The following is a 27,175-nucleotide window of genomic DNA, read 5'->3' on the forward strand; positions in this document are numbered from 1 at the left end:
GGGCAGTAGGTGGGGGACACCCTGAACCGGTTGCCAGCCAATCGCAGGTATGGCTGGCACACAGAGACAAACAACCATCCACGCTCACCCTCACACCTAGGGACAATTTAGAATGTTCAATCAGCCTGCCATGCATGTTTTTAGAATGTGGGAGGAAACCGGAGTACCCGGAGAAAACCCACGCGGGGAGAACATGCAAACTCCACACTTGGAGGCCGGAGCTGGAATTGAACCTGGTACCTCTTCACTGTGAGGTCGATGCGCTAACCACTGGCCCACCGGGCCGCCCCTAACTAAGAACAGAAAATTACTTTCATAAGCAATCGTTAAAACTAAGAAAGATGAAGTCAGACGAATTACTTTTCAATCGAACCATTTACGGTTCTTTGATTGTCATTTCATTTTTAGTTTTTTTAGGGTTTTTTTTGCCATCACTGAAGCTCTGTTGTGGTCGTATAGTTTAAAAAAAAGTGTCATATGCATTATGACAGCAACCAAATTTCACGGTTTTGGCATCATACACAAATGTATGCATAGTCCAATCGTGACAATATTATCCACCATGAAGATATCACGACTAAAACACTGTAATTACGTAAAAGACCAAGAATTACAAATAAAGACAACGAAGCTCTTGTAACTGGGCTGCTGATTCACAGGCACACACAACAACGACAAGCGGCAAAACGATATGCTCCCATGAGGAATGTCACGGCTAAAACAATGACAACAGTCCAAAACAAGACACGACATGATTAAAAAAAGGGTGAAAGGCTACAAATAAAGGAGAAACTTCGAGGAGCTGCCGACTCACAGGCGCTCTTTGGTCTTTCTCACTCATTTGTATTCCATTTTTATTTCCGGGCACTGTGCCATGCATGGTCAACCACTAATTAAGTTGAAATGTTTTGAGTGATGTGCAATGGCAGCTCCACTCACAATTGTTCATCTCATCATTCCAGTGATTGTCAGCGCAGATATAGCGTGATACAAATACTTGAGCAGTCACAGAGACTTGTGTTTGGTGGTACACACATGAACAAAACTGTTGGTATACAACGTTAGGAAAAGATACGTTTATCATGGCCACTGAAATACTTTGAAACTGGAATGTGCCCCAATGTATATTGATTTGCCAATTTCTCGGGGATTTGTCTTTTTGACAGCCGAGGCAAAAGTGGAGTTTTTGGGAAAGTCACATCCGCTCTATGTTTATCAACACAAAAGTAAAGTATACAACAAAAAGAATGCTGTACAAAGTGTGAAATGTAGATAAAGCTTCATCTTAAGTGGGGTTGCTTTGTTGCATCCGGCTCACGGTGGCTACAGTCTGCGCAGGGTAAAATGAAATCAAAAACTGAAGCCAAATGTGCTTATTGTTGTGTTTTTGTCATGTTTTCTGTCTTTAACGGTGGGGAACAATTTAGTGCACAAGTTTCAAACTCAAGGCCCGGGGGCCAGATCCGGCCCACCAGGTCATTTAATGCGGCCCACGAAAGCATATCATGTGTGTCAACTTGCTCAAATCTGTACCGAAATTGTGAAATTGTCATGTGTAATGAATAACATTGAGATTTTGCAATACTTTTGTCACCCAGTTTACACTTGAACAATAATTGAACAAACTATTATAATAGACTTGATTGATTTCAAAAATTGTAATCGATGAATTTGTTTTGTACAAGTAATAATTTTGTGGTTTCACTGTCATAATGGCCCTCCGAGGGAAGACGTAACTCCAAACTGGCCCGCGACTAAAATGAGTTTGACACCCCTGAGTTAGTGTGTGTGGTGGGTTAATTCAGGGTAGATGACATGAAGTTGCGTGTATCAAGCTTATTTAACTCCAGGCACACACAGTTTGTTACTTTCAAATGATACATTTTGCTAATTTGTTTCATGTTTCAGTTTTGGCGTTTATTGGCCTCTTATCTGGGGTTTAGGAGTTGTTGTACCGTAATGCGTTGCCTGCATATATTTTATGCACAAGGAAACAAACATTCCTGTGCAATTATGGGCTCATCACCATTTTGCTGCTGACTGAGCCTTTGGGGCTTGGATCATCACAACATGTAGATTTCTGAGTCCGATAATAATATTGACGTGGCAAAGGACACAGTGGCGACTCTTATCGGGTATATAATTTCTCTCATTTGATAGGACATGACAGATGCCCTCTAATGATGTCGTCTGGGGCTGAAGTTTCACTTCTCATTTGGTCAACACCTTCCCTCGTCTCAAAGAAAGGCCGAGTGAAATGAGTAAATTGGAGTGAGGCAAGTTGAAAATAGAAATCACACCTTTAAAAAAGAAAAACCGAAGTAGAAGACGGCAGCGCTTGTGATGCAAAGCCTGTTGCGTCAGGGCACAGACGTCTGGGAAATCATAAAAGCGCCGATGTTTGTGGAGCAGCAGTTATGTGTGGATGTGTTTTGGGTTCCGTCTACTCTTTTCACACAGACTCTGCTACCAAATACATCCACTCACATTTGACTCGTGAAAATACAAACAATACATCTTTATTTATGTTGCGCTTTCACAATAGCTGAAGCTGTAACAAAGATAATACCTGTTAAGAATTAAATGTTTCGTGGGTTCGATTCCAGCTCTGTAGAGTTTGCATGTTCTCCCCGTGCCTGCATGGGTTTTCTGCGGGTACTCCGGTTTCCTCCCACATTCCAAAAACATGCATGGCAGGCTGATTGAACACTCTAAATTGTCCGTAGGTGTGAGCGTGAGCGCGGATGGTTGTTCGTCTCTGTGTGCCTTGCGACTGGCTGGCAACCGGTTCAGGGTGTCCCCCGCCTACCGCCCGAAGACGGCTAGGATAGGCTCCAGCAGGCCCCGCGACCCTTGTGAGGATGAAGCGGATCAGAAAATGGATGGATGGATGGATGGATGACACTCAATGCATGTGTTAAGACAGATACACAGAACTAACCAACTCGATGATTGTTTTTTGTTTTTTTGTAGCAGTTCAGCCTTTGCGGTGGTCTGTTTTGTGGCAGAAAAGTTACACAGTTATTGCGGGGTTGAAAATACATCATTTTAACTAACTATTTTACATAGCAGTGTACAGTATGTGGATAAAAGTGGTTGACTAATGGCATATGTGAAAAGAAGCAGAGGATCAAAAGCCAGGGGGAGGAGAAAGCGGGAGAGAGAGAGGAGGGATTGTTTTATGATGTTAAAGCCCAAGTGAAATCAGCACAATTTGCTTTACAAAATTAGGGACAGTTGAAGGCTGTGGCAGGACAGCATTCAAAGCAAGACTGCCTCATATGCTCCAGAATCAACAGTTTCTCCTCCTCCATATTTGGAATTTCACGAGTCAGTTACCAGCGAACAGTTCCGAGTCAGGTGTCACCTTTCAGCTGGTCATCTCAAAGGCTCCTTTATGGACTCAAAGAGTGGCAAGGTGTCAGCAAATCAAAATGGAACGGGACGAAGAAGCCCCCACATCTTCTTTCACTGAGGTCTCAGACAGTCCCTCCCCAGGGGCCGTCGGGGTTCAGGCTGAGCAGAACCGATCCGCCCTGACCCCGAAGCCTCATAGAGGATACGAGAATGTCTGTCAGCCATGGTGCCTGCTCATCACAATGATCCTGCTCCTGCTTTCTCTCCTTGGCAGCTGGGCCATGGCTCACCTCACCCTGGGCACCCACGGGGGCTCACCTTTCCGGATCTCAGCAAGCTATGACCAGGGAACGTTTGATGACACGGCCATGATTGAGCCCAACTTCACCACCAACTGCACCATGGGTAAGTTAGCTTTTTCATCTTTGGAAATATGACACTTGGTGAACTACTTGCAAATCCAAAAATATCATCCTAGACATTTTAGAATATTCTATATTTTTTGTACTTCCTCAAAATATTGACCTGTCCTGTTACTCTTTGTATTTATCAGAACATTTAATCTATTCCCTTTATAACAGATGCGCACTTGCACTGTTTAGTTATAGCTTTTTGACAATGTGCTAAATGGTTGGGATAAATCAAATATGTTTTTTGCTCTATAACGTGAAATTGCACTGACTGTGAAATGGTTGTAATTGCGTAGCAATTTTCAAAGGTGGATGGAGTGAAAAACAATCCTACTCCATGCTAAGCAAGAGACTCGGCCCCGTTTTCTTTTTCTTGTGTACTTTTGAATGCTCGTGTAATATGCATGTAGACTACAGTAAATGCATTTCACGTGTCTGCTGAGGGACTGAGCTCTCAAAGCGGATCAAACATGTCAAACCAAAAATTATGCAGGCATCATCAGGGATTTTTTTTTTCTCTCGCTACATTCTGAAATGAAATGTGATGACTGTTGGGAGACCGAAATAATCTTCCTCTCTGTTGATTTTCAACACTCCTCAAATTGAATTAATGTGACTGTTTTCATTTCCTGTGGAGGCTCACATTAGCATTTGCGTTATCATTTCAAGTGAGCTTTACAAAGGAAGAATGGTTGAAAATCCTTGTTTCCCCTCATTGTCTCCAATTCATCAAACATGTAATAGAGACTCAAAAAGGTCAACGCTATTCTACCAGCCTGAATCTGTTTAATGGATTCTTCTCATGTGTGTGAATATTACACATATCGGGATGCATTTTTATGCCTGTACATGCTCTGAGGGGAAAACACTTCTTTCCAAGAGTCCTAATCTCTCTTATAAAATCTCAACATCTTCTTTACTAGCTCATGCCTAAGCATAAAATGGAATAATCGAGAAAAGGTTGACCAAAATAAATGTTCCACCATTAGCTTCTTATACTGGACTAAATCGAATCTTATAATTCGCCACAGCACTGAGGGAATTCCCAGTATGTTACTGACAGGGGCGTCACTAGGTTTCAAGAACAAGGGGGGCTTAGCCCCAAGGGGAACACAGCCCCTTTAGGGGGGTCCGGGGGCATGCCCCCCCAACAAAGAGTCGCTTGCATGTCGCCGTTTTGGATCCAATGACAGAAAATAGCGGTGCGGATACATCTATTTCGTCGTATCGAGCGGGACTTACTTGATTTAGTGCTACTGCGGGCTTCCGTATCGTCTCCCCCTCCCTCCCTGTGCTCTGCGACTTCAAGTAACTGCGCCACCTGGCGTTTAAATGCCTGTATTACAAGTCCAAATGAAATTAATGCAATAATTTACATCGAACCATAATTATGTACTGTACCAACCTTCGGCGGGCCGGATGAAAAAGACCAACGGGCCGGATCCGGCCCGCGGGCCGTAGTTTGCCCATGTCTGTGATAGACTCACCTGTCCAGCAGAGCCCCCCCCCGCTCACTCTCTGTGCGTCTTTAGCCTGATTCCTATCAAATAAATAAATTTATTTATTTTATATTTATTTATTTATTTTATATAGGCCAAAATCTCAATAGGTGTTGCCTCAAAGAGTTGGTGTAATGATGTTTTTTGTATTTAATCATAAAATGTTGCTTAATTTTTATTAAGCACCACCTTAATTTATCCAAAAGTGAACACTTGTTACAGTGCAGTTTCTGCTGTTCCTGGAGATATTTTAGCGGACTATAGTCACTAGTTTTACCAGCATGGATGCATTGAATACTTAATTTACCTTTCTAAAAAGCTGTCGAATATCCATGCTGTCGACTCAACCTGACTTTCGGCAATGAACTGTCAGTTGTTGCGTTCGCATTTGATGTGGCGATGGTGACAGACACGTCAAATGCTAACGCAACACCTGTTGCGTTCAGGAAACCTGGGAGATTTAACATTACAAAAATGGCAGGTTATCGAAATATAATTTAAAATGGCCACATTACATTGAATTTGATGCAATATATTAGCAAAAGTACAGGAAAAATAAATAATACTTTTTTTTAAATAATGCAATGAAATTATTTAGGGGGGCTAAAGACATTTTTAGGGAGGCTGAAGCCTCCCTAAAATAGGCCTAATGACGCCCATGGTTACTGACACAATTTCCTGCAAGGAAAAAAAAAAAAGAAACTGAAATGTGTCATTTTCAATTAACGTTTGGATTTTAGGGATGAAGAGTGTATCACTCTGGATTCAGATCTCATCATGAAGATCCCGGGGTTCCAAACTTTCAACACACTCTGTTCTGTTTCCACCCTGTACTAATTAAATTATCCCAAATCACTCGCCTCTGACAGTAAATGTAAATTGCTCATCTGCTTTGTTGGCTTATCTCTGTAACCCTTTCAGAATCCTGTTAAATCTTGTTTTTATACAGTAATTAATGCAACCCAACGTCATCTGTTTTCACAGCATTTCAACATTTTTATCTGATGTTTGGTCAGTACTGTTGTGTTATGATTGATACACATTGGATTATTAGTCTAAAAAGATCATGTAATTGCTTATTTTGCCTTAAATGTTATATATGCTCAGAGCAGATTAATATTTTATCACACTGTTTCCACACCGGTTCGGCCGAAACAAACACTAGGTGAGCAAAGAGCCTGAAAATGCCGTTATGTTGTGCCGTGAGAGATCATCAGGTGTGCCGCAGAAATACGTTGCGCTCATTTAATTCTGGGTTGTACCACACACGCGAAGGATGGGTACCTTTCACATTTGTGCGGTTCCAAATCTCGGTACCTAGGAATTGATGCCGGTACTCAATGGTACCAATGTTCCGTCCTTTTGTTCTTTTATCTGAACCGCTTAATCCTCACCAAGGTCGCTGGTGTGCTGGAGCCTATCCCAGCTATCTCATGAATTTAAAACAAATGAGCCAGAAGGGATGGAGTGAAAATAAAGGTATAACATTTTACGATTAATAAAGTATGAGCTCAAGACACAGGTGAAGTGCGCCCTCTCATGGCCGGTTGTTTTCATTGTGACACATGAGAGCGTCTCACTGTTACCTTCTCTGATGGAGCGCTTCCTGGCAGCCGTTGGAAAAATCTTGAAACAGGCCGCTTCATTCAATAAGCCGCAGGGTTGAAAGTGTGTGACAAAAGTAGCGGTTTATAGTCTTGAAATTACGGGACTTCTTTGACACCAGTTCTTGGAGCATGTTTGGCTGTTAGAGAGCACACAAATGCAAATAAGTGAGATTTCTTTTTCTTTCATAGCATTATCAGGTCTACATATATATATAAAAAAAAAAAAAAATCCTCGTCTCACCCCTCGGGTGGTGTCCGTCCCCCATTCATCTTGGGTCCTCTACCAGAGGCCAGGAAGCTTGAGGGATTCTGCACAGCATCCTTGCTGTTCCCAGCACTGCACATTTCTGGACTGAGATGTCTGATGTTGTTCCTGGGATCTGTTGCAACCACTCATCTAGTTTGGGGGTCACTGCCCCGAGTGCTCCGATCACCACAGGCACTACTGTCACCTTTACGTTCCAGGCCCTCTACAGCTCCTCTCTGAGCCTTTGGTATTTCACTAGTTTCTCGTGTTCCTTCTTTCTGATGTTTCCGTCACTTGGGACCGCTACATCCACTACAACGGCTTTCCTCTGCCCTTTATCTATGATCACGATATCTGGTTGGTTCCATCTTGTCAGTCTGTATCTGAAAGTCCCATATATATATGGAGTTTGCATCTTCTCCCCGTGCCTGCGTGGGTTTTCTCCGGGTAGTCCGGTTGCCTCCCACGTTCCAAAAACATGCATGCAGGCTGAGTGAACACTCCAAATTGTCCCTAGGTGTGAGTGTGAGCGTGAATGGTTGTTCGTTTCTGTGTGCCCTGCGATTGGCTGGCAACCAGTTCAGGGTGTCACCCGCCTACTGCCCGGAGATAGCTGGGATGGGCTCCAGCACCCCCCTAACCCTAACCCTAGTGAGGATAAAGCGGTTCGGAAAATGAATGAATATATATAGATATGGGGCGTTTTTTTTTTTTTTGTATTTTTTTTTTGTCCTTGCTTAGGAGGAGACAGAAAGGCCTCTGATAAACATGCAAAACAGTGACTGTGATCGTTGCATTTTATCCCACAAATGAATGTGCTTTTCTACTTTCATAACTCTTTGCATCACAGATGCAAAGAGTGCACCAGGTGCTGTTGCACATGCAAATCCAGACTTGGCTCAACAGTGTCTAATTGTTCTCAGGTGCCGGTTCACGATGTTCCTCCTGTCAGGCCGTGTTCAGGCAATTGGCTAGTAGAGAGGAACAGTGTGCACAAGTGTCGTATTCTCTTCAGGCTCCACCTGCCTCCCCAAGACAACTGCTTCTATGCACCTCCCACTATAAAATCGAAGCTTGAATCTCTCGCGGCAAGATCACTGTGTGGCCTTACCGCATTTTGCGGATTTCAAGGCCACCCCCACTTTACCCTGCAGCACCTGTCACAAAGCTGGAGCTCAAATGATCTTCTTTCTAACTTGCACGGAATTTGAAGCAGCGACAGACAATTAAGGCTCTCAGACACGATCCCCGGCACAGACATGTTTGATTTATTTGTTCCAGGCTTTTGCACTCAAAATTAGCTACTCATTGCTATTAATGACCTGCATGCAGACAATTGGGATGGATTGCACTAGCCCCAGTCAAACTTTGCTTTCACTAATCTTGTTTAATTTGCTCCCACAGGATTTGAGTGTTGTTTGACTGTGGAAACAAAAAGTAATGTTTCTTGAAAACGAACCGTGGCACGACAGTGTCCTGAAGAAAGTTTTTCCGAACATGAATTTGTAAACCATGAACTGATTGAAATAGTGGTGTCAGTCCACTCTCACTGAAAACCACGGTCTCAGGTCAGGTGAAATTTCCAGGGTTTATGAAATCTGACGAGCACTTAAGTCGTTAGCTCAAAACAGAAGATATCTTTCCATCCATTTATCAATTTTCAACACTACTTATCCTGAACAGGGTCGCGGGAGCCTACCCCAGCTGACTTGGGACGGAAGGCAGACTACACCCTGAACTGGTCACTAGTCAGTCGCACAGAACATATCGAGACGAACAACCATTCACACCGTCACTGAGTGCGAACCGATGCCACACTTATCGCACACCAGTCCGGCGATTGTACCACTACTTCTTTGTAGAGTAAAAAATGGATTTCCAAGTTAAGGCTTTTGAGCACCTAAACGCTGAAAACCGCTAGTCTGCCAAACACAGGACTCGGGCCTGCCGAAGTAAAAACAATTATGTTTATGTCTTTCCAGAACATTGCTTCTGGAAAGACAAGTTCTCAATGCAAATATACTCAGAGTAAAATAAAACTGGGACCACAAGCAGTTATGCATGTGGTGCTTTCATTTGTTTCTGCTGCTCTGTTGGAATTTGGCCACTTTTGCCACTCGTATGTGAAACCTTTCAAAGATGTCCGTTCAACGTATAAATCTCGGTTTGCCTTGACTACTCAAGCTAGTGAAGTGAAAGGAGATAGCATCAATACAGGATGAATGAATGGCGCTTTGGTAGGACTTACTTCTCCATACCTCTCCACTTTAATGAACTCATCAGTCACGGGACCAACAAACAATCCAATTTTGTTGCCTCCAAAGTAAGTTGCCTGCTTTTATGTCTCTGGAGCGTAGTCTCCCGACAGGAATTTAGGAGACTCCTTTCTGCTACATCTTCAATCCGATCACGATGGCATTGCAGAGACCCTTTCAATGACCTTCTTACCCATTTTGTGTGTTTCGTCCTGTAAGGAAACAGACACCACCCTGATGACTGACAAGCTCATTACCCAATTACGTTACTTGAAGTGACTTTGTAGAAAGAAGAGTGTCACATACGTCCCCACCATGTTGAGTATGTGTGCTCACGTATTACCCCGCAATGTGTCACTATTCATTTTTCCAAGTGGCCATGTAGCGCGGGACAAGGAAGCCTGTTGGGAGATTGAACTAGTGACCTTACCTTCCCTGGCGCATTCCCTTAACCATTACACCATACTGCCGCAGGCCCTTAATGGAGCGTTACGGCAAGTCTATGCTGTGCGATTAGGTACACAGTAGCATGAGGGTGTCCCTAGGCCCATCAATCACACACGGCGCAGCAGAGGCAACAGGACAAATTGGACTGTGGGAATTGGTGGAGTATACAGAACGGGACATTTGGATGCATGGGTGCAGGTGCTCTGTATGAAAACGTGATTCTGTGTATGGCTCTCAGGTTTTCCTTGAAATAAGATTTGCTTCCCCAGCATAAGCTTTTTGACTGAGTTTTCAATTTTGCATTTGTAAATTCTACACATCAATCTCCATAATCTACACGGCAGTCATCGAATCAATCCTGTGTTCTTCCATCACGGTTTGGTTTGGGGCCGCCACAAAAAAGGACAAAATCCGACTTCAACGGACAGTTAGGACGGCGGAAAAAATCATTGGCACCGCCCGACCCACTCTTGAGGACTTGCACACTGCAAGAATCAAAACAAGGGCACGGAAAATCCTCCTTTCTTTTTCGACAATTTTTCCTCGCTATTTTGCTAAAAGCAAGCTGCTACAAGTGGAGCCTGAGTCATTCAGATCTCAGAAAAAATCGGGGCGGATGCGCAACGTTAAGAGTTTAAAATATGCTTCTTTCTTTCAACTATTGGTCGAAAATACATTGTAAAGAACTGTATATGTATCGAAACGAGGGCCGGACCAAAAAATAATAATAAGAATAAAAAGCGCCAAAATCAGCCTGGAATGGATCGTCTCCGATTTTCGCACAATTCCTGATGGCCACCACGCCCCTGATTGTAACCAGAATCCGGTTGACTCCTGGAAAGCTTGTTTGGCCAATTAGTTTGAGAGCTGGTGAGGACTGGACCCTGCCGTCTCTTTCCTGTGACATTAAAAATGTAATCCTGCAAAATAATGCAATTTTCTAGAAATGGTACATGTAATCTGATAACACATATCTGTAACAGCTCACAGTTAATTTTTTTTTTGGACCCTGAATATGTAACGCCAGTTGTGTATGTGTATTCTGTTACTATATTTTAAGCCTACATGCTCTTTGCCAAATGGAACAGGTGTCTAAATCAATCACATCGAGCAGGCACGGGCATGTGTTCAAATTGGACGGATTTAAGCATTACTAAAAGAGTGTTTCTGATGGAGTTACTGACACCTCAATTCTATTCTAATTTTGTTCAGAGAAGGTATTGGCCTTTCAGTCACTGACATGACTGCATTCCATGAGAAAAATACATCACATTATAGTGTTCCCCTGCTTCATCAGTGCACTTTTCAGCCATTTACTGAACTCATATGGGAGCTGCTGTCGGCCACAGCTCACACCCAGACTCTCACATGCATAGGTGACAATGTCGCAAGCCACGCAATGGGTTTTCACTGCATATGGACACCGTTTGGGACACTAATCTTTATATTTAAGCTCTGTATAATGGTTAAATATTACAGTGCCCTCTGAGTGCCCACTTTTACCTTGAGTAACTTCCGCTGCAGGGAAAACTAATTGATGATTAATGCAGGAAAGAGCATGTGATTATTCATCCCACTTGAGGCTTTACTTAGGTTTACTTTTGCTCCTTGCTGTTGGTTTGAAGTTTTATTTTGTGGGGAATTTACAATTCAATTGATTTATTTTATTTTATTTTTTTTAAAGAGAGGATAAACTCACCAGTAGAACAGGAATATTACTACAATTATGGATTACTTCTAGATCATTATCTGCCTCATTAGGCCAGTTTTATCCCCAGTATCCCCATTTTTTTTTCCTACAGTTTAGTGTGAAAGTGGGTGTGAATGGTCCTTAGCCAAATGTGTGCTAACTGGTTTGTGTGAGGCTGCGTGGGCGTGCCTGCAAGAGCTCAGCAAATGATTGACACCTCGTGATCACGCCTTCTACCTCTGATTAGTTGTTCGAAATGTTTTTTCCTCCCAATGCATTTTAATGGGTGTCAATTATACATGGATTCTTGCTATTTGTCCAATGGCCTGGTCCTTATTCTAAGCGAATTGCGGGGGTCAACTGTAACTGCAATCAAAATCATCATCAGAATAGGCTCCATCACGCCCCATGACCCTGGGACACCCCATGACTACAAGTGGATTAAAACTTTTATATATATATATATATATATATATATATATGCAAAACAATAGATCCCTTTCTTCATGTTCCCAGAAACTCAAATATACACATTTGTGTTCTCTGATTGGATACTTGTGGATTTATCCTTCAAGTTTCCATGGTGATGGTCTTGTGGTTGTACTGTAGGCAATGTCCTGCCGAAGACTAGAGAGAGAGAGAGAGAGAGAGAGAGAGAGAGAGAGAGAGAGAGAGAGAACCTTAGATTTTTCACACGGCTGAACAGCAACTTTGATGACGTACAGTACTTGGTGGACTTTATGCAGTACATCTCACCTCAAGATGACGATGGCCGAGAGTGTGTATCAAAACGCCATTATTACTACATGTCAAATTGTGGCATCACCACACACACGCACACACACACACACACACACACACACACACACACACACAGAAGGAGTTTACGTTTACAACTAGTTAACAAATTATGTATGTTGTCATGGCCATAACTTTGTCACGTTCAATGTATGGTAAAATGTTGAATTTGGTTGCTGATTCATGTAACGGAAAACTGTGCTCAGTCATGCCAAGCCAGTGTGCACTTATGCGTGAGCGTGTGCGAGCATGCATGCCTGTTCGTAGGGAGTGAAAAGCTGACGGGCTGTACGAGTTAAAAGTATAAATTAAATAAATAATAATGAATCTTGATTGTCATCGCTTCACATTTTAGGTATTTTTGTGTTTTTTCACTGCACATACCTTAATGGGGTTTTTTTTCCGGCTTTGCCAGTGAAAGTACTGATCCCTACAGTGTCACCATAGAAACTCATGAAAACGTGGTCACTTGCAAATGTACTTGCAGACAGTAGCGCTTCAAGATCATGTTTAATAAATAAATTGTTTTTCAGTAAAAGGCCTACCGTATTTGTTGTGTATGTAGCTGTACCTGAGCAGATGCTTTCGTGCCCTTAAGTTACCTCTCCTGGTGTTTCCTCATTTACTTCACACTGTGAAACCAACCCAATGAACACATCGCGAAGAAAACACTCAAAGTTCGCCAAACAATTTATCCCCAACTGACCTGATTCCTCACACAATCTGTAAGTGTGATTTAAGGACTGTGTTCGGTCAGGATTCCAGCGGCCCATTCTAGCCAAACGTACTTTCTCTGTAAGCTCAAAGCTGAGTGACAAAGCCACTTTTGAGTGCTTATCCAACTGTCACTGAGCTAATAGAAAGAGATGGATTTACATGGCTCGCCCTAAGTTTTGAGGATATATTTTTTTTCCTTTTTGTGATGAACTACAGTATCATGCTTGCACTAAGTTGAAAGGAAGCCCGTGAATGCATAATGCATGCCTTGAATGAATTCCCATTGCAAGACTGCATCCAGACCCATAAACCCGTGCGGTCACAAACAAACATCACCTCATTTATTTGAAATGGTACATTTGCCTTGTCCTGGGCTTGCTATGTCTATTTTTGCCGACAAATGTCACCGCACATTGCTGTTTGTACTCTTCAAAGCATTTCACCCTTTAAAACTGAGCTGCATTGTGCGTCGCTGCTTTGACATTACTTAAGTCATTTATTCAGGCAAGTGTGTGTGTTTTTTATGATTTAGAAGTTGGGGGAAAAAAAGTCACTTAGATGATAAGTTGTGCTTCAAAGTTTCTAAAAATGTCGGCCATTCATTTCTTGACACGTATGGCAGAATTCAGTATGACATGAATGATAAAAATGATCCATCTACCCATTTCATATTCCCTTGTCCTCATTCCATCCCAGCTGACTTTGGGTGAGCGGTACATATACCCTGGATTGGTCACCAGTCACTCACAAGCAAAACACACAAAACACAGTATTCCTATTCACATTTACAGTATTAGCAATTTAGATCCCGCATTTAACCTAATATGCATGTTTTTAGAACGTTGCAGACATCTGCAATACCCACAGCAAACCATACCAAACGTGGATAACATGGGTCCGTTAAATTTAGAGTTTCAAAAAGGACACATGAGACTGAATATCAAGCATGATATCTCAACTTGGTACAAAAGAATAATATCCCGCCTTCCATATGGAGTATTTATTTATTTAATTTTTTGAGATGAAAACTTTCCTCACCTGCTCGAGAAATAAAACTCATTGTGCTTTCCGTGTCAAGTTTTCAATTCACTTCAATTCATGTTTATATATTCAGAGTGTACCTTGCCTCTCACCCGAAGACAACTGGGACAGGCTGCAGCATGCCCGTAGTCCGATTAAACATAAATGTTTCATGGAATGTATGCATGTTTCGATGGATAGCATGAACTCATAACAGAAGCTGTCATAGGGACTTTACACAAACAGTAGAGCAGGTCTAAAACCACACTACCACTTATTAAAAGACTAAATAAACCCCGACTGATCAAGCACTATGTGACAGAGGCAAGCTAAGAATGAGTAAGAAGAATCCTCAAGCAGAAGAGAGAGCGAGAGTGAGAGTGAGACCGAGAGAGAGAGAGGTGCCGTTTTTGGCTTGACATGAGAAGCAAAGGTGACTCCTATTACTGGGAGGGTGAAGTGAGAGGTGAGTGTCATATGGAGATCCGAATTGAGAAGCAAGAACATGCAGTACTACAACGGTGTAGCCGTTGGACTAGAAACCACGCTGAGATGGGGAACAACCAACAAAAGTATGCGGACAGTATCTCCGCCTGTTACACGAAGACACGAAGGGTTCAATTCCCTGATGGGGGGGGGTGGTTGTTTATGAATATTATTATTTTGGTGCTGCAGTTTTTCATCGCAATTAAAAAAAGACTTGGGATTGTTTCCACTCAGTTTTGAAGTGGGGACCTTGCGTATGTGAGATGAACGTGAGAACCACTGCACTGTAGAAACAGATACCACCACAGTCTTTCAAATCAGGGCTGTCTACCCGCCTAATTGATAGCATTGACGGTGCTTTGGTGGGTAGAGATTCTTGAAAGTAGGCATTTTTCGTTAGTATAGTGGACAGTATATCCGCCTGTCACACGGAAGACCAGGGTTCAAATCCCTGACGGGCAGTTGATTGTTTGTGAATTTTATTATTTTGTTGATGCAGTTTTTCATCGCAAAAAAACAAAAAAAACAAACAGGGATTCTTTCCACCCAGTTTCAAACTGGGGACCTTTCGTGTGTGAGACAAATGTGATAAGCACTACACTATGGAAACAGAAAATGTGGTTTTTCATATCAGGGCTGTCAACCCCCCTAACTGATAGCATTGCCGGTGCTTCGGCGGTTAGAGCTTGCTGGAAGTAGGTGTTCCTTGTTAGAATAGTGGACAGTATCTCCGCCTGTCATGCAGAAGACCGAGGTTGGATTCCCTGATGGGGATTTGGTTTTTGAGAATGTTATGATTTTGGTGGTGCAGTTTTTCACAGCAAATCCAAAATGGAGGAGAGATTGTTTCTACCCAGTTTCGAACTGGGGACCTTTCGTGTGTAAGACGAATTTGATAACCACGACAATATGGAAACAGATAACTCATTGGTCTTTCATATCAGGGCCGTCAACCCACCTAACTGATCGCATTGCTGGTGCTTTGGCGAGTCGGGCATGGTGTCGTGGACAGTATCTCCGCCTGTCACACGGAAGACAGGGTGCACCCGTGTGCTCGACCATATCCCAGCTGTCTTTGGGCAGTCAGTAAGGTCACGATTTAATTTAAAACAACCAACCATCAAAACATCGCCTCTTGCATTGAACGATTTCACTGCCAGTCTAATAAGCTCAGAAGCTACAAATGGCACAGGATTATCCCTCAGCAAACAACAAGTGATGTTGTTAGTCTTTCAACTTTCTCTTTGGCTTTCATAGAAAACAAATGCATGTACAAGTGCATATAACAGATAAAAGCCAAGCTTTGGCAAGCCAACCAATTGCTAATGATTAAAATCTGTTATCTACACTAGAAAGGGGTGTAAATCAAGACAAGATTTACTTGATCTTACTTTGTTTCTTTTCTGATTGATATAAAAATGATTCAATAGATATAAACATACAACACGGGGTAGGACTAGATAAGTTCTTTACTTCTTCCTACTCCCTTGAACATAATAACTGTGTTGAATGATGACTAATTTCTCTTTCCTCTTTACTATTTTATTTACCTTATTTTCTGTCAAATTATTACTGTATATGTTTTATGTTCAATAAACAAACAAACAAACAAACAAACAAACAAGACAATCATGAGCAGAATCTGACTCTCTTTATTTTTTTACTTTTCTTTTTTCGTTTTCTTTTCTATGATCATTCTCTTAGGGTCGGTGTGGGTGTGTGTCCACAGCCACAGTCTGGGAATATCAGAAATATCACCACTCTGATTTCCATAGATATGCAAATGTCACTGCAGTACAACTGCATTGTTCAAAACGATGGCATCAAACCATTATCTGTACAGATTCTTATGCAGACCTGGGCAAGTTATTTTTCTTGGTACTCAGCAGCATGAGGATGTCACACAGGCTTTGCAGCCCAGACATAAATTAGCCCGTGTCACTGACTGATGTACTTCTGCAACAAAACTGAAGTGTGTGTGTGTGTGTGTATATACATACATATAGTTGTTGTCCAGTGGTTCGCACGTCGACCTCACAGTACAGAGGTCGTGGAATCAATCCCGGCTCCAGCCTTCCTGTGTGGAGTTTGCATGTTCTCCCCGGGCCTGCGTGGGTTTTCTGCGGGTACTCCGGTTTCCTCCCACATTCCAAAAACATGCATGGCAGGCTGATTGAAGACTCTAAATTGTCCCTAGGTGTGAATGTGAGCGTGTGATGGTTGTTCGTCTCTGTGTGCGCTACGATTGGCTGGCAACCGGTTCGGGGTGTCCCCCGCAAACTGCCCGAAGACGGCTGGGATAGGCTCCAGCACCCCCCACGGCCCTTGTGAGGATAAAGCAGATCGGAAAATGGATGGATGGATGGATGGATTAATATAGATAGATAGATAGATAGATAGATAGATAGATAGATAGATAAATTGCCCCAAGGTTTCTAACTTGATTATTAAATTTTAGAGAAATAATCTCGAGGTGATAATCCTCTCCCTTTGTTCGTGTGGGACACAGACATTGATTTCAGATGTGTTTGAGTTCGGTTGGAGAAAATTCAGCATTCACCCTCTAGGCCCATATTTACTTCTTGTACATTTGAGTGTAATCTGCATAACAGAAAGAAGCATGAACAGATTGAACAACAGAGGTCCAAGGATTCACCCCTGGAGAACCCCACAAGTCATACTGATTTGGTCTGGGACCCAGTTACCCTGAACTGATCACCACTCATTCACAGTGTAAATCTAGTTTTCAATTAACCAAAAAGGTTTGTTTCTGAAATATGGGAGGAAGCCAAATCACAAGGCAAAAGCTTGATTCGACAGAAGAACCTTTGATTCGGAGGCAGACTCTCTAGCCACATACTCCACCAAAAATACAATAATTTGCACTGTACAGCAGAACATTTAGTTCATTATCGTCAATAAAAATAATCACCAACATAATAATTATTATTTTTCTTCCATTTGTCTTCCAGCTTCCTCAGCGGGCCCTGTCATCACTCTTGAGGGCCAGTACCACTGTCACGAGGGACCTGCGATCACACTGGACAAATTATGTGACTTCAGAACAGACTGTCCGCTTGGGGATGACGAGGGCGAGCAATGTCGTGAGTACATTAAGATTGAGTAACTGACAGACAATCACATGTGCGCTCTTTGAACTTCAATCTCTGTATTATAACACCCAAATTGGAAAGCTGGTTGGCTATTCTGCAGCTTCATTAACAAAGCCTGTGAATACTGCCTCTACAAAGAACAGTTCAGTGTCACGCACAATCTTTTCCAACAAAGAAGTCAAGGAGAACGGCAGCTGAAATAGTGCAGATATGCTTGGCATGTTTTCCTCACCATTTCCATATTCCAGGGTTATTTCTGTTTCTTTCTTTTTCTATTTCTTTGCAGTTTTCCTCTGTTTTTGTTCCCGAAGCCTTGGTAGAACACTGCCTTGGCCAGGTTTCAATATTCATCCCATCTGATGAATTCCGTCTGATCCTGCTATGGGTGTGGGGAGCGCTGTTGTTTCCCATATCCAGGAGTGGGATTTTAAAAAGAATAGTGAAGATTATAGTAAGCATAATAATGCATTCAATTAATACATTTCGACAATGATTCAGAAATTTTGATGCACGCTGTTGTCGTATCTGAGAATGAAGACAATGACGTGTGCAATGACGTCTACTACACATGCACATCGCTCATCAACTGTCGACCTCAATCAAATTCACCAGAATGGCATGATACTACTTGCGCCAAACCTTAGACTTGCTCCCTGCAGGCGTAAAGTTTATTCTATTTTCAGCCTCCAAATTGTCAGGTGGACCAGGGGTGTGTAAAAGAAAATACCTGAGGTCTGCATGAACATCCAGAATGGTGTAGCGTTTGCTGCCAAATTCCCAAATACGCTGAACGAGGGTTGCACCAGCCTGACAATCTGTAGATTTCATGCCCGAGCATACATTCGCTGTCTACAAAAATACAGCCCTCAGGAGTGGATCGCTTGGCTTGTGTATCAACGAAGAAAAAGCTCGGTCAGAGAACAAATGTGAAACTCAGGAAAGTCTGGTTATCCACTCTTGTAGCTGCACCTCGTTTGCCTGTGCATCGGGTGTTGCTGTGGCTCCTGGTGGGTCAACGCATCTCTCTATACCTTCTGCAGCAAACAGGCAGCAGTGGCCCCTCCCTGGTTGGTGTCAGCATATTACTAAGTGGAGGAAAAGAAACTACAGGATTCCTCAGCAATGGCAAGGGATATTGAAAATAATGATACAAACAATAGAGGCTTATTGTGCAAAGAAGACAGACAATATATATTGTTACAGACTCAAATGGTAAGCAGAATCAATAAGCAGAATCATCAGTCAAGCAAATAATAAATGATCCCAAGAAATGGAATTCATGGGAACTGATTCTCAAAAAGGGACTCAACTAAAGGGTGATCACAAACCTCAGCCTCCCTGGTAAGGTCTATTTAGGGGTGCCGGAAGGAAAGTCCATCGGGAAGTCGAATCTGAGACTCAGGACGAACACTGTGATTTTCGTCCTGGCTGTGGAACAGTGAACCAACTCTACAGTCTTCGCAGGGTCCTCGAGTGTTCATGGAAGTTCACTCAACCTGTCTACATGTGCTTTGTGCACATGGAGAACGTTGTTCCATCCTGTCCCTCGGCGGATCTTGTGAGGAGTGCTTTGGAACCATGGGGTCCCATACGTCCTAGTATAGGCAGTTTGGTCCCCGTACATCCGATGTCAGAGAATTGTCCACATTGCCGACAGCAACTGGGAGGTATTCGGCCTAGCCACTACTCCATCGTGCATACAAGAAACAACATATGCAAGCTGAAATTCAAATGTTTTACTTTTATGGAACTAAATCTTCCAAGCATATTACTGTGGAACGTGGTCTACATTCTCCACGAATGGTTGGATGCATACTAAAAATATGTTTCTTCAGCACATTGTCAATATGCTTTTTGTTGGCAAATTTTCTGTTCATTCTCATGTGAGTCATGAACCATTTCACATTTCATTCATTTGTGGTATATTTTTCCATAAGATTTTTTTTTTAATTCCAAATTTGTTGCATTTCAGTTTTTGGATATTAGATTGCCATTCTACCGTAGTTTGTGTGATTGTTGTAAATGCATTGCATCACCCGGACAAAGTTATTTATTTGTCATACATAGATAGATATTTGTACTCAAGCAGATGAGCAAAATATTAGAAACACCCTCTCGTTGCACCACTTCAAATGATGGTCAAAATTATCAACATATTGGCTGTAGTTGTAGACACATTTTTGATCAGATCTTGTATTTGATTGTAAAAGTGTACCTAGTGGTTTCGTGTGCGCGCATATGCGTGTGTGTGTGTGTGTGTGTGTGTGTGTGTGTGTGTGCGCGTGTGTGTGAAAAACACGAATTCTTCAATTTAAATGGCAAGCCAGTGTGCCTTGCACATTTTTCAATGTAAATCAACTGGGAAATGGTTTCACAAAATCTCCGCTCACCTTCTCTTTGCCTTCGTCTTTCAGAAGGGAGTGCGCACACACACACACACACACACACACACACACACACACACACATCAAGTTCTGCTGTCATTTGCTTTGACTCACCATTTTCTCACGGCCCATCCATCCGTTCCTAAAATAGTAGCAACCTTTATCCTACTAAGGGCAAACAGAAGTGATCCAAAAGTCAGTGTATCAGTGTGACACAGACAGGTGACGACTGGATAAGACTCCTTGTTGGGTCTTTTATTTTCATACCCCATCACTAACCACAACACCTCACAATGCAAATCACACTGCCCCCCCCCATACCCTATTCTCTCTGATCTGTCGGTGAATTTCCTGATTTGATCTATTTAAATCTCTCATAAGCTACGCCGAGGCTAATTAAGAGGAAAAGGTGGTGGAGGAGTCACGAGCAACGATCCCAGTTTGTGTCAATCACAAAGACTTTTGACATCGAGGTGCAATTTAGTCTATACGTGATCCACCCTCGGCATCATTACGCATACATGCATTCTCCCTTCTTTCAGCCACAGCTTCCTCCGGTTGATCTTCGTCAATCGAAATTCTGCCGACACCCTACTGCTTTTCAGCATATTTCATCCAACTACAGAGGAATACTGCTTCCATCAAAGGGAATGCAAGCATGTGATTTAAGTGGCAATCTGCAAGGTTTCTCCTTATCCCAGATTTTACTTATTAGACTGCGAGGCCGTTGGCTTTGAACCGTTTCTTTTCATTCAGCTGTTGTTCCGCTCATGCTCACTAATAAGGCAGAGGAATTCTTGAAAATGTCGCAGATGTCAACATCTGCATGCTTATTTGTAAGAAGACAAAGGGAAAGGTGAGCGCAGACATTGTGAATATGAAGCATTTTGTATTAGTGCTAGTCTGCAAGGCTCGGTGGTTTGTGTCATACAAAAAAATAAAAATCTGGCGGCACACAAATACACACGGTAGCCAGAACATCCCCCCACCTTCTAAAGAAATGATGACCTATTCAGTATACTGCACACATTCACTGCCGACGCAACCTTTTTCTATTGCAGGATAATATTTTGTTGAAATTTAATCTACAATTAAGACAAATGAGAAAACTTTCTTGAAGAGAGTGAAATATTGCCGTCCCATGAATGATGTTGAGAACATTGTTTTCATTCATCTCACCTTGGGGCACGACTTTTTCTAAAATAGTTTTCAGAAGCAACCAATGTATTGTACGTGTAAGCTTTTTTATGTATAATTACTACTTGATTATGTCCACAATGCTAAAGTGCAGGGGTGTCCAATTTTTGTTTTTGGGACGCATACAGAAAATGAAAGGGCCACTTTTAAATTCTTCAAGTTTTTGAAGCACGCTAAAGTCAGTCAAGATTCAGTCAGAATTTTTGGAATGGCGAACAGATGTCTGTCTCACAGAGCAGATGCAGCCAAATCCCACCTCCACATTCAGAACCCACCAAAAAATCTAAATGAGTTGCTATAAAGCACTTATTTTAGAGTAGTGCAAATAGTTATGACTGGTAACTAGTTACTTTTATCATACAGTATTTCAATGACTAACTTTTGGGAGAATGTAATGAGTAACTGCAACTCATGACTTTCATAAAGTAAAGAAGAGGAGACTTTAACTTCAACCCAAATTATTTTCTGTTGAAAGGCTTGTACTTTGACTCAAAGACAGTTTACAGGTACTTTCTGTCAGACACATTATACAAGTTCTCCAACAACCAGTTGGTCCCGTGTGCATCCAGCAGATAGCAGGTTTGATGTTGGAAACCAACCGCTGATTTTCTATCGTTATGTTTCATGTCACAATCCAAAGCTATGTGTCCGGGCTGAAGTTGGCTTTGACCAGGATTTGCAAGAAAGGAAAGGATTTGTCAGAAAAGATGAACAGGTTCAACATCTACGGCTGTCGGCCGCAACTGTCTTCTAAGTAGACCAAAGAGGAGGGGAGGGAAAAAAAAAAAAACCTAAATAAATAAAATAAATCTAAATCCCACATTGCAGGATAATGCTCATCGGGCCTATGCTGACTTGGGTTCCAATGAAGTGAAAATGCTCCGCTGTCGGTCTGCGTGTACCCACGCCTACCCGAGACTGCTGTGCACACATGCCTTTTAAAAGCAAACATTTTTCAAAAGGAAATTTGTGCATTTGTGTCGGAAATGATTCCAGTTTTGACGTGCTGCCCATGGCCAATTCTGGATTGTGACCCCACTGATTGGAAACCCAGGTTAAAAAAAAAAAAGAAGAAGAGCAATTCCCACATGCACATAAGAACCTTTTAACGATAGGTTCATGCATCTTCAGCTGAATTGAGGATCTTTTGACCTTTTGTCAATTATGTTTGGACATCAAGAATTTCTCTCACGTACCAAAATAGAAAGATCTTCATTTTGAAAGGAAGGCATAGAGTGCTTATTCTGAGCTCAAGGTGATTTTGTAACTGTGATGTCTGAATGTGAGGGCATGGAAATGAATGATGAAAATAAGTGACTGATGTGGTAATTTTAGATAGTCGTTGTGTAACAAACTAATATGCAATCACACTTTGACTCCGGTAGTAACCCTCTGCTAGTATTGATGTGAACTAAATTAAGCGGAAGAAAATTGATGCTCTGACTGCACAAAAGTAATGGGGGGTTGGGACTTGCTTCATATCTCAAGAACCACCTCGTAGCATAACTTAGAAATGAATGAAATGTATTCACAGAACTAGCGTATATACAGTATGTGTGTGGCCACCTAACTCAAAGGATGTTTCAGCTGTGATTTCACTTGACATGTCAATGGATATTAATCTATACTACTGCAAAGTAATTTGTTGCATACGCCCCCTTTTTAACCCCCCCCCCCCCACCCAAAAAAGGGATATTCTCCATAGAAAACATGGATTTTGGGGCAAAATCCTCCCTGTAACTGTAACACTCATTAGGGCATAGAACAAGATAGACATGGCACAAAAAAACACATCCACCAGCCAGCCACACTATTGTGACCAAGTATATTACACGATACAGTATATTCAATACAAGAGCTGTATCAAATATTCTGCCTTTAGGTAAGAATGGCGATCTTTAATTTAACAATGTTAGTCTTATTGTTAGAGCGCACAGCTTCCAGCAATCACAGTGAAAGCTATGTTTTTGTTTTTGTTTTTTTGTTAATGAATTTAAGATTTAGAGACGTTTAGGTAAAGGACATTTTCTTTTTTACTTTCTGTTGCTTATTACCAGCACTATGATCCATGGGCAAGTCTTGTTTTTGCGCCATTTTCTTGATGATGCTATCACCTTAAAGTACACTTTCATCACAACACAACATATTTTTACAGATAATGGGCACTTACAGTCACTCAATATTACAGGAACATCAAGGTTCTAAGCAGAAAAAAAAAATCAAAAGAAGGACAAAATCACCCTCCACCCCTCACTTTGTCCCCCCCCCCTCAAAAAAAACAACTACCAAAACAGAAAACAAAAGCCTGGAGTCATACCTGGGTTTCAAAAAGCAAAATGTCAGCATTGCATTTCATCACATTAGAGCACTTTAGTAGCCATCTGAGTCAGCTGCTTCGGCTTGTCATGCATCAGTTCTCCACTCTCTTATCTGAAGATGGGCCAGAAAAGGATTGTGTAAGTGAAAAAATGGGGGGGGCGGATCAATCAAAGAAAGGCCTTTGACAATGGCTCTTATAACATTTGCCCTATCTAAGTTGTATGTGATTTATGCAGTCAATTACTTAGACAAACAAGGGAGGGGAAAATCTTGTTAGAAATAAAAGAGTTTGCACTTTTCCATGATGGCATTGTGGAAATGAGGCAAGACAGAATACACATTCACCTCCTCGTATGGTTCCAAAGGGATGCGTTTGACGGGCTGCTCTGGTCACTAAAATATCCCAGTGGTAAGCTGCCAAAAATGCTTCAGAGCCACATGTCATCCACCCCCAAAACACACAACCTGAGCACCCTCATTTCTCCTCAATTTTCCCTCGTCGCTCTTTTCCTGTCTTCGGAAGGTGGGCCTTTTCAATTTTCTACTTCTTTTTTGAGCAGTTTCAGCTTCCACCTCACACATCTACACACATTTGACCAACACAATGACTCACCTGGACTATAATAATGCACCCTTAACTTGCACAATCACATATTCACTGTGGCTCACGTCGATGACAAATAGACTCTACTTATATAGCCCTTTTTCGACACCACCTGATGTTCAAAGCGCTTTACAAAGCCTCACATTCACATTCATACATCAATAGGAGAACTGCTGCCACGCAGAGCGCAGCCTGGTCACTGGGAGCGAATTAGGGTTCGGCGTCTTGCTCAAGGACATTTTGACGTGGTCACAGGGATTGAGGTTTGAACTCTAAGCCATGCCGCCCCACAAGTCTTCCCCTCCTCCGTGACAGTATGTCTTTATCTCTCCCCCCTACTGGGCCTATCTACTCATTATATACGGCCTGGCTATTTATTATTATTATTGCTGTCTTGCCCTTAAATAATCTCTCTCCTGTGTCTCTGCAGGTCGCTTCCTCAATGGCAGCTACTGCTCTTTTGAAGAAGACGAGTGCAGTTGGCAGTCCATGATGGGTGTCCCCTTGAGAAGACTCCAGTATTCAGCCAAGGCCACTAGAAAGAACTGCCCATCCTCAGGTGGCCCAAACATTATTTATTGAAGTCATGATTTGTTATGATCCTTTTTTTCATAGTCGAAAACCAAGGACCTTGTTTTCATTCGCAGTGTCGTCTAGCTGTGAGCATGGGTGGAGGTTTCTTTATTTTGTCATCATTTTCATATGAGGCGGAGATAGAAATTTCTATCTGCACCGTTGTGAGTGAATACACCAATCGAAGTGACTCCCCTCATTGCCTTTATTTTCAGTTTAGGTGAGGTGGGCAGTCGACATGGCGGAGATCAGCTCACACAAAGTATATTTATAAAGAAGTGCAAGATCTCCCCTTGTGGATGATGTAAATTTGGTCATTGTGAAGCTCTCCACCATTGATCGTGCGTCTGTGCGTGACACCACCCTCCAACCCCGCCCCTCCCACACACACACACACCAGTTCGATGCACACTGCTGTCATATTAAATATAACATAAATTGCATGAATGAAATGCGATAGCATCCACAACACACATCCGCTGTCTGGCTGTGCCTTGATCAAATCCACCCAAATCATGTGACCCTACCTGGACCACAACTTAGACCTGGTTTCACCTGGTCTAAAGTCTATTCTACTTTCCGTCACCAAATTGTCAGGTGTACCTGGGGAGTGTATAGGAAGCGCCTTCGGTCCGCCAGAATGCCCATCGAGGTGCAACGCGTTCTGCTAAATTCCCAAGCATTGTAAACTTGACTTGCCCCAGCACAAAAATGAAGATGTTCCAGTGTTTACGTCAAGCACACGTACAGTTGTCAACAAAATAACGTCCATGATTCTAAGTATACGGTTCAGATCATATGACCTTTTTTTTTGTCCCAAAGGCACACTCTTGAATATACGACACGCTGTTATTTACACGCAGAGCAAGTCAAGCACTAAAAAACCCAATACTAAGATGCCCAAAGTAGAGTATGCATCCAACAGCTATTGATTTCTTTCCCCTACTGTTCACTGGTGTTCGATACCAGAATTTGTCCGATTTAATATCTTTGCTTGTACACACTTTTTCCATTAACTTCTTTATTTCTATTGTGCACGGTGGCTGTCACCATTTATAACTAGCCAGAGAATCATGGCGTGTGCTCACGTATGTGTTGGATTTTGGCCGGATTATTTCTAGTAGGTCTGTTCATTGATATTGTGTGCGGTGGCAGTATCATGAATAAATGTAAAAGTGCAAACCATGTAGGTGTGTGTACTCATGCATGACCGTCCAACGATTGGAGGTGAAGTATACCTCAATAATGTATAAGGTGGTCATTATTAGCTTGCAAGGAAAGATTGCATTAGATGAATTATATGAGACGTCTGCGTTCCGCCTCTGCGTGCATGACCAGTCATGCCGGATAACTCACCTCTTCCAAGTGCACCAAACATGAGTATAGATCAGCACGCTCACACTAGCCAAAGGTACTGGTCTTTAGGTGTTGGCTAAAGCGCGTCGGAAATTGCTCTGTATTAGCACGCCCTTAGTTGAGCCATTGCTATAACTATGCACGTAAACATGCTGCATGTAGTCTGTCACTGAATTGTAAATATTGGAGCTCAATTCCCAAATAATGGACTTTAAAACGTCTGCGCCCATAAAGAACTTGAACACGCTTGTTAGTACAGAACTAGTGTGGTGCCGTAAAGAGCTATCATATGCATCTATTTTTATATCTTTTCCCAACGACTGCTTTTAAAGTTTACCGAACCAGAACAAACTTAACTGCGTGGTTGAAATTGGTCTTAGATACTTTAGGAAAGAAAAACATGATACTGCAGAATTTGGACCACATATTAAGTTGCCAGGTCAAATGTGAAATAACCAAGAACTCTGATTTCAGAAGTTATCTCTCAGAGTTCCTAGTGGAGAAAAGAGCTCGAACATTCAATTTATTCAAGTTCAAACCATGCATAGTTGATGAACTTTTACAATCCTGGTTTTCATGCTGCTTATTTCGGTTATCTTATAGTTCCAATAAGGAAATTATGGAAATAGAATTATAATTTCTTGCAATGCTTGGTATCAAATTCTGTTAGAATTATGAATAACGCTATTTTGCAATACAGACTTTAGGTTTTGTATTTATATTGGGGGGAGGTTATGAGTCAAAACTATCATGCAATTTTTGACAAATCTAAAATGTTCGATTTTTGATGTTTTGCACTGAATAGAATGTGTTTTTGTTGAAAAGGTGCAACACTCAGTTTGGAGGGGAACCAGTTCAAAGGCCGGCATCGCTCAGCACTACTAAGAAGTCCTCTCTTTCCACCTCCTCTAAGAAACTCTCCATGCACGGTGAGCACGTCATTAAATGTGTTTCGTCGTGAATGCCCAGTCGAGAATCATGTCTTTGCAAATATGGGACAGCAGTAACTTTGTGTGTGTGTGTGTGTGTGTGTGTGTGTGTGTGTGTGTGTGTGTGTGTGTGTGTGTGTGTGTGTGTGTGTGCGCGCGCGCGCGTG

The 27,175-nt window shown here is 42.1% G+C and overlaps 1 protein-coding gene across 1 annotated transcript in view; it reads left to right on the forward strand.

Moving 5' to 3' along the window:
- Positions 1-3,434: 3,434 nt before the first annotated feature.
- Positions 3,435-27,175, forward strand: part of alk (ALK receptor tyrosine kinase) — a 90,228-nt gene continuing 66,487 nt past the window's right edge. The window contains exons 1-4 of the mRNA XM_019876094.1: positions 3,435-3,762; positions 17,506-17,637; positions 24,581-24,709; positions 26,905-27,008. Coding sequence (XP_019731653.1) covers positions 3,435-3,762; positions 17,506-17,637; positions 24,581-24,709; positions 26,905-27,008 — 693 coding nt within the window. The remainder of the gene's footprint in view (positions 3,763-17,505; positions 17,638-24,580; positions 24,710-26,904; positions 27,009-27,175) is intronic.

This window comes from Hippocampus comes, unplaced genomic scaffold (genome assembly GCF_001891065.2).
Source record: "Hippocampus comes isolate QL1 unplaced genomic scaffold, H_comes_QL1_v1.1 scaffold252, whole genome shotgun sequence".
Classification (NCBI taxonomy): domain Eukaryota; kingdom Metazoa; phylum Chordata; class Actinopteri; order Syngnathiformes; family Syngnathidae; genus Hippocampus; species Hippocampus comes.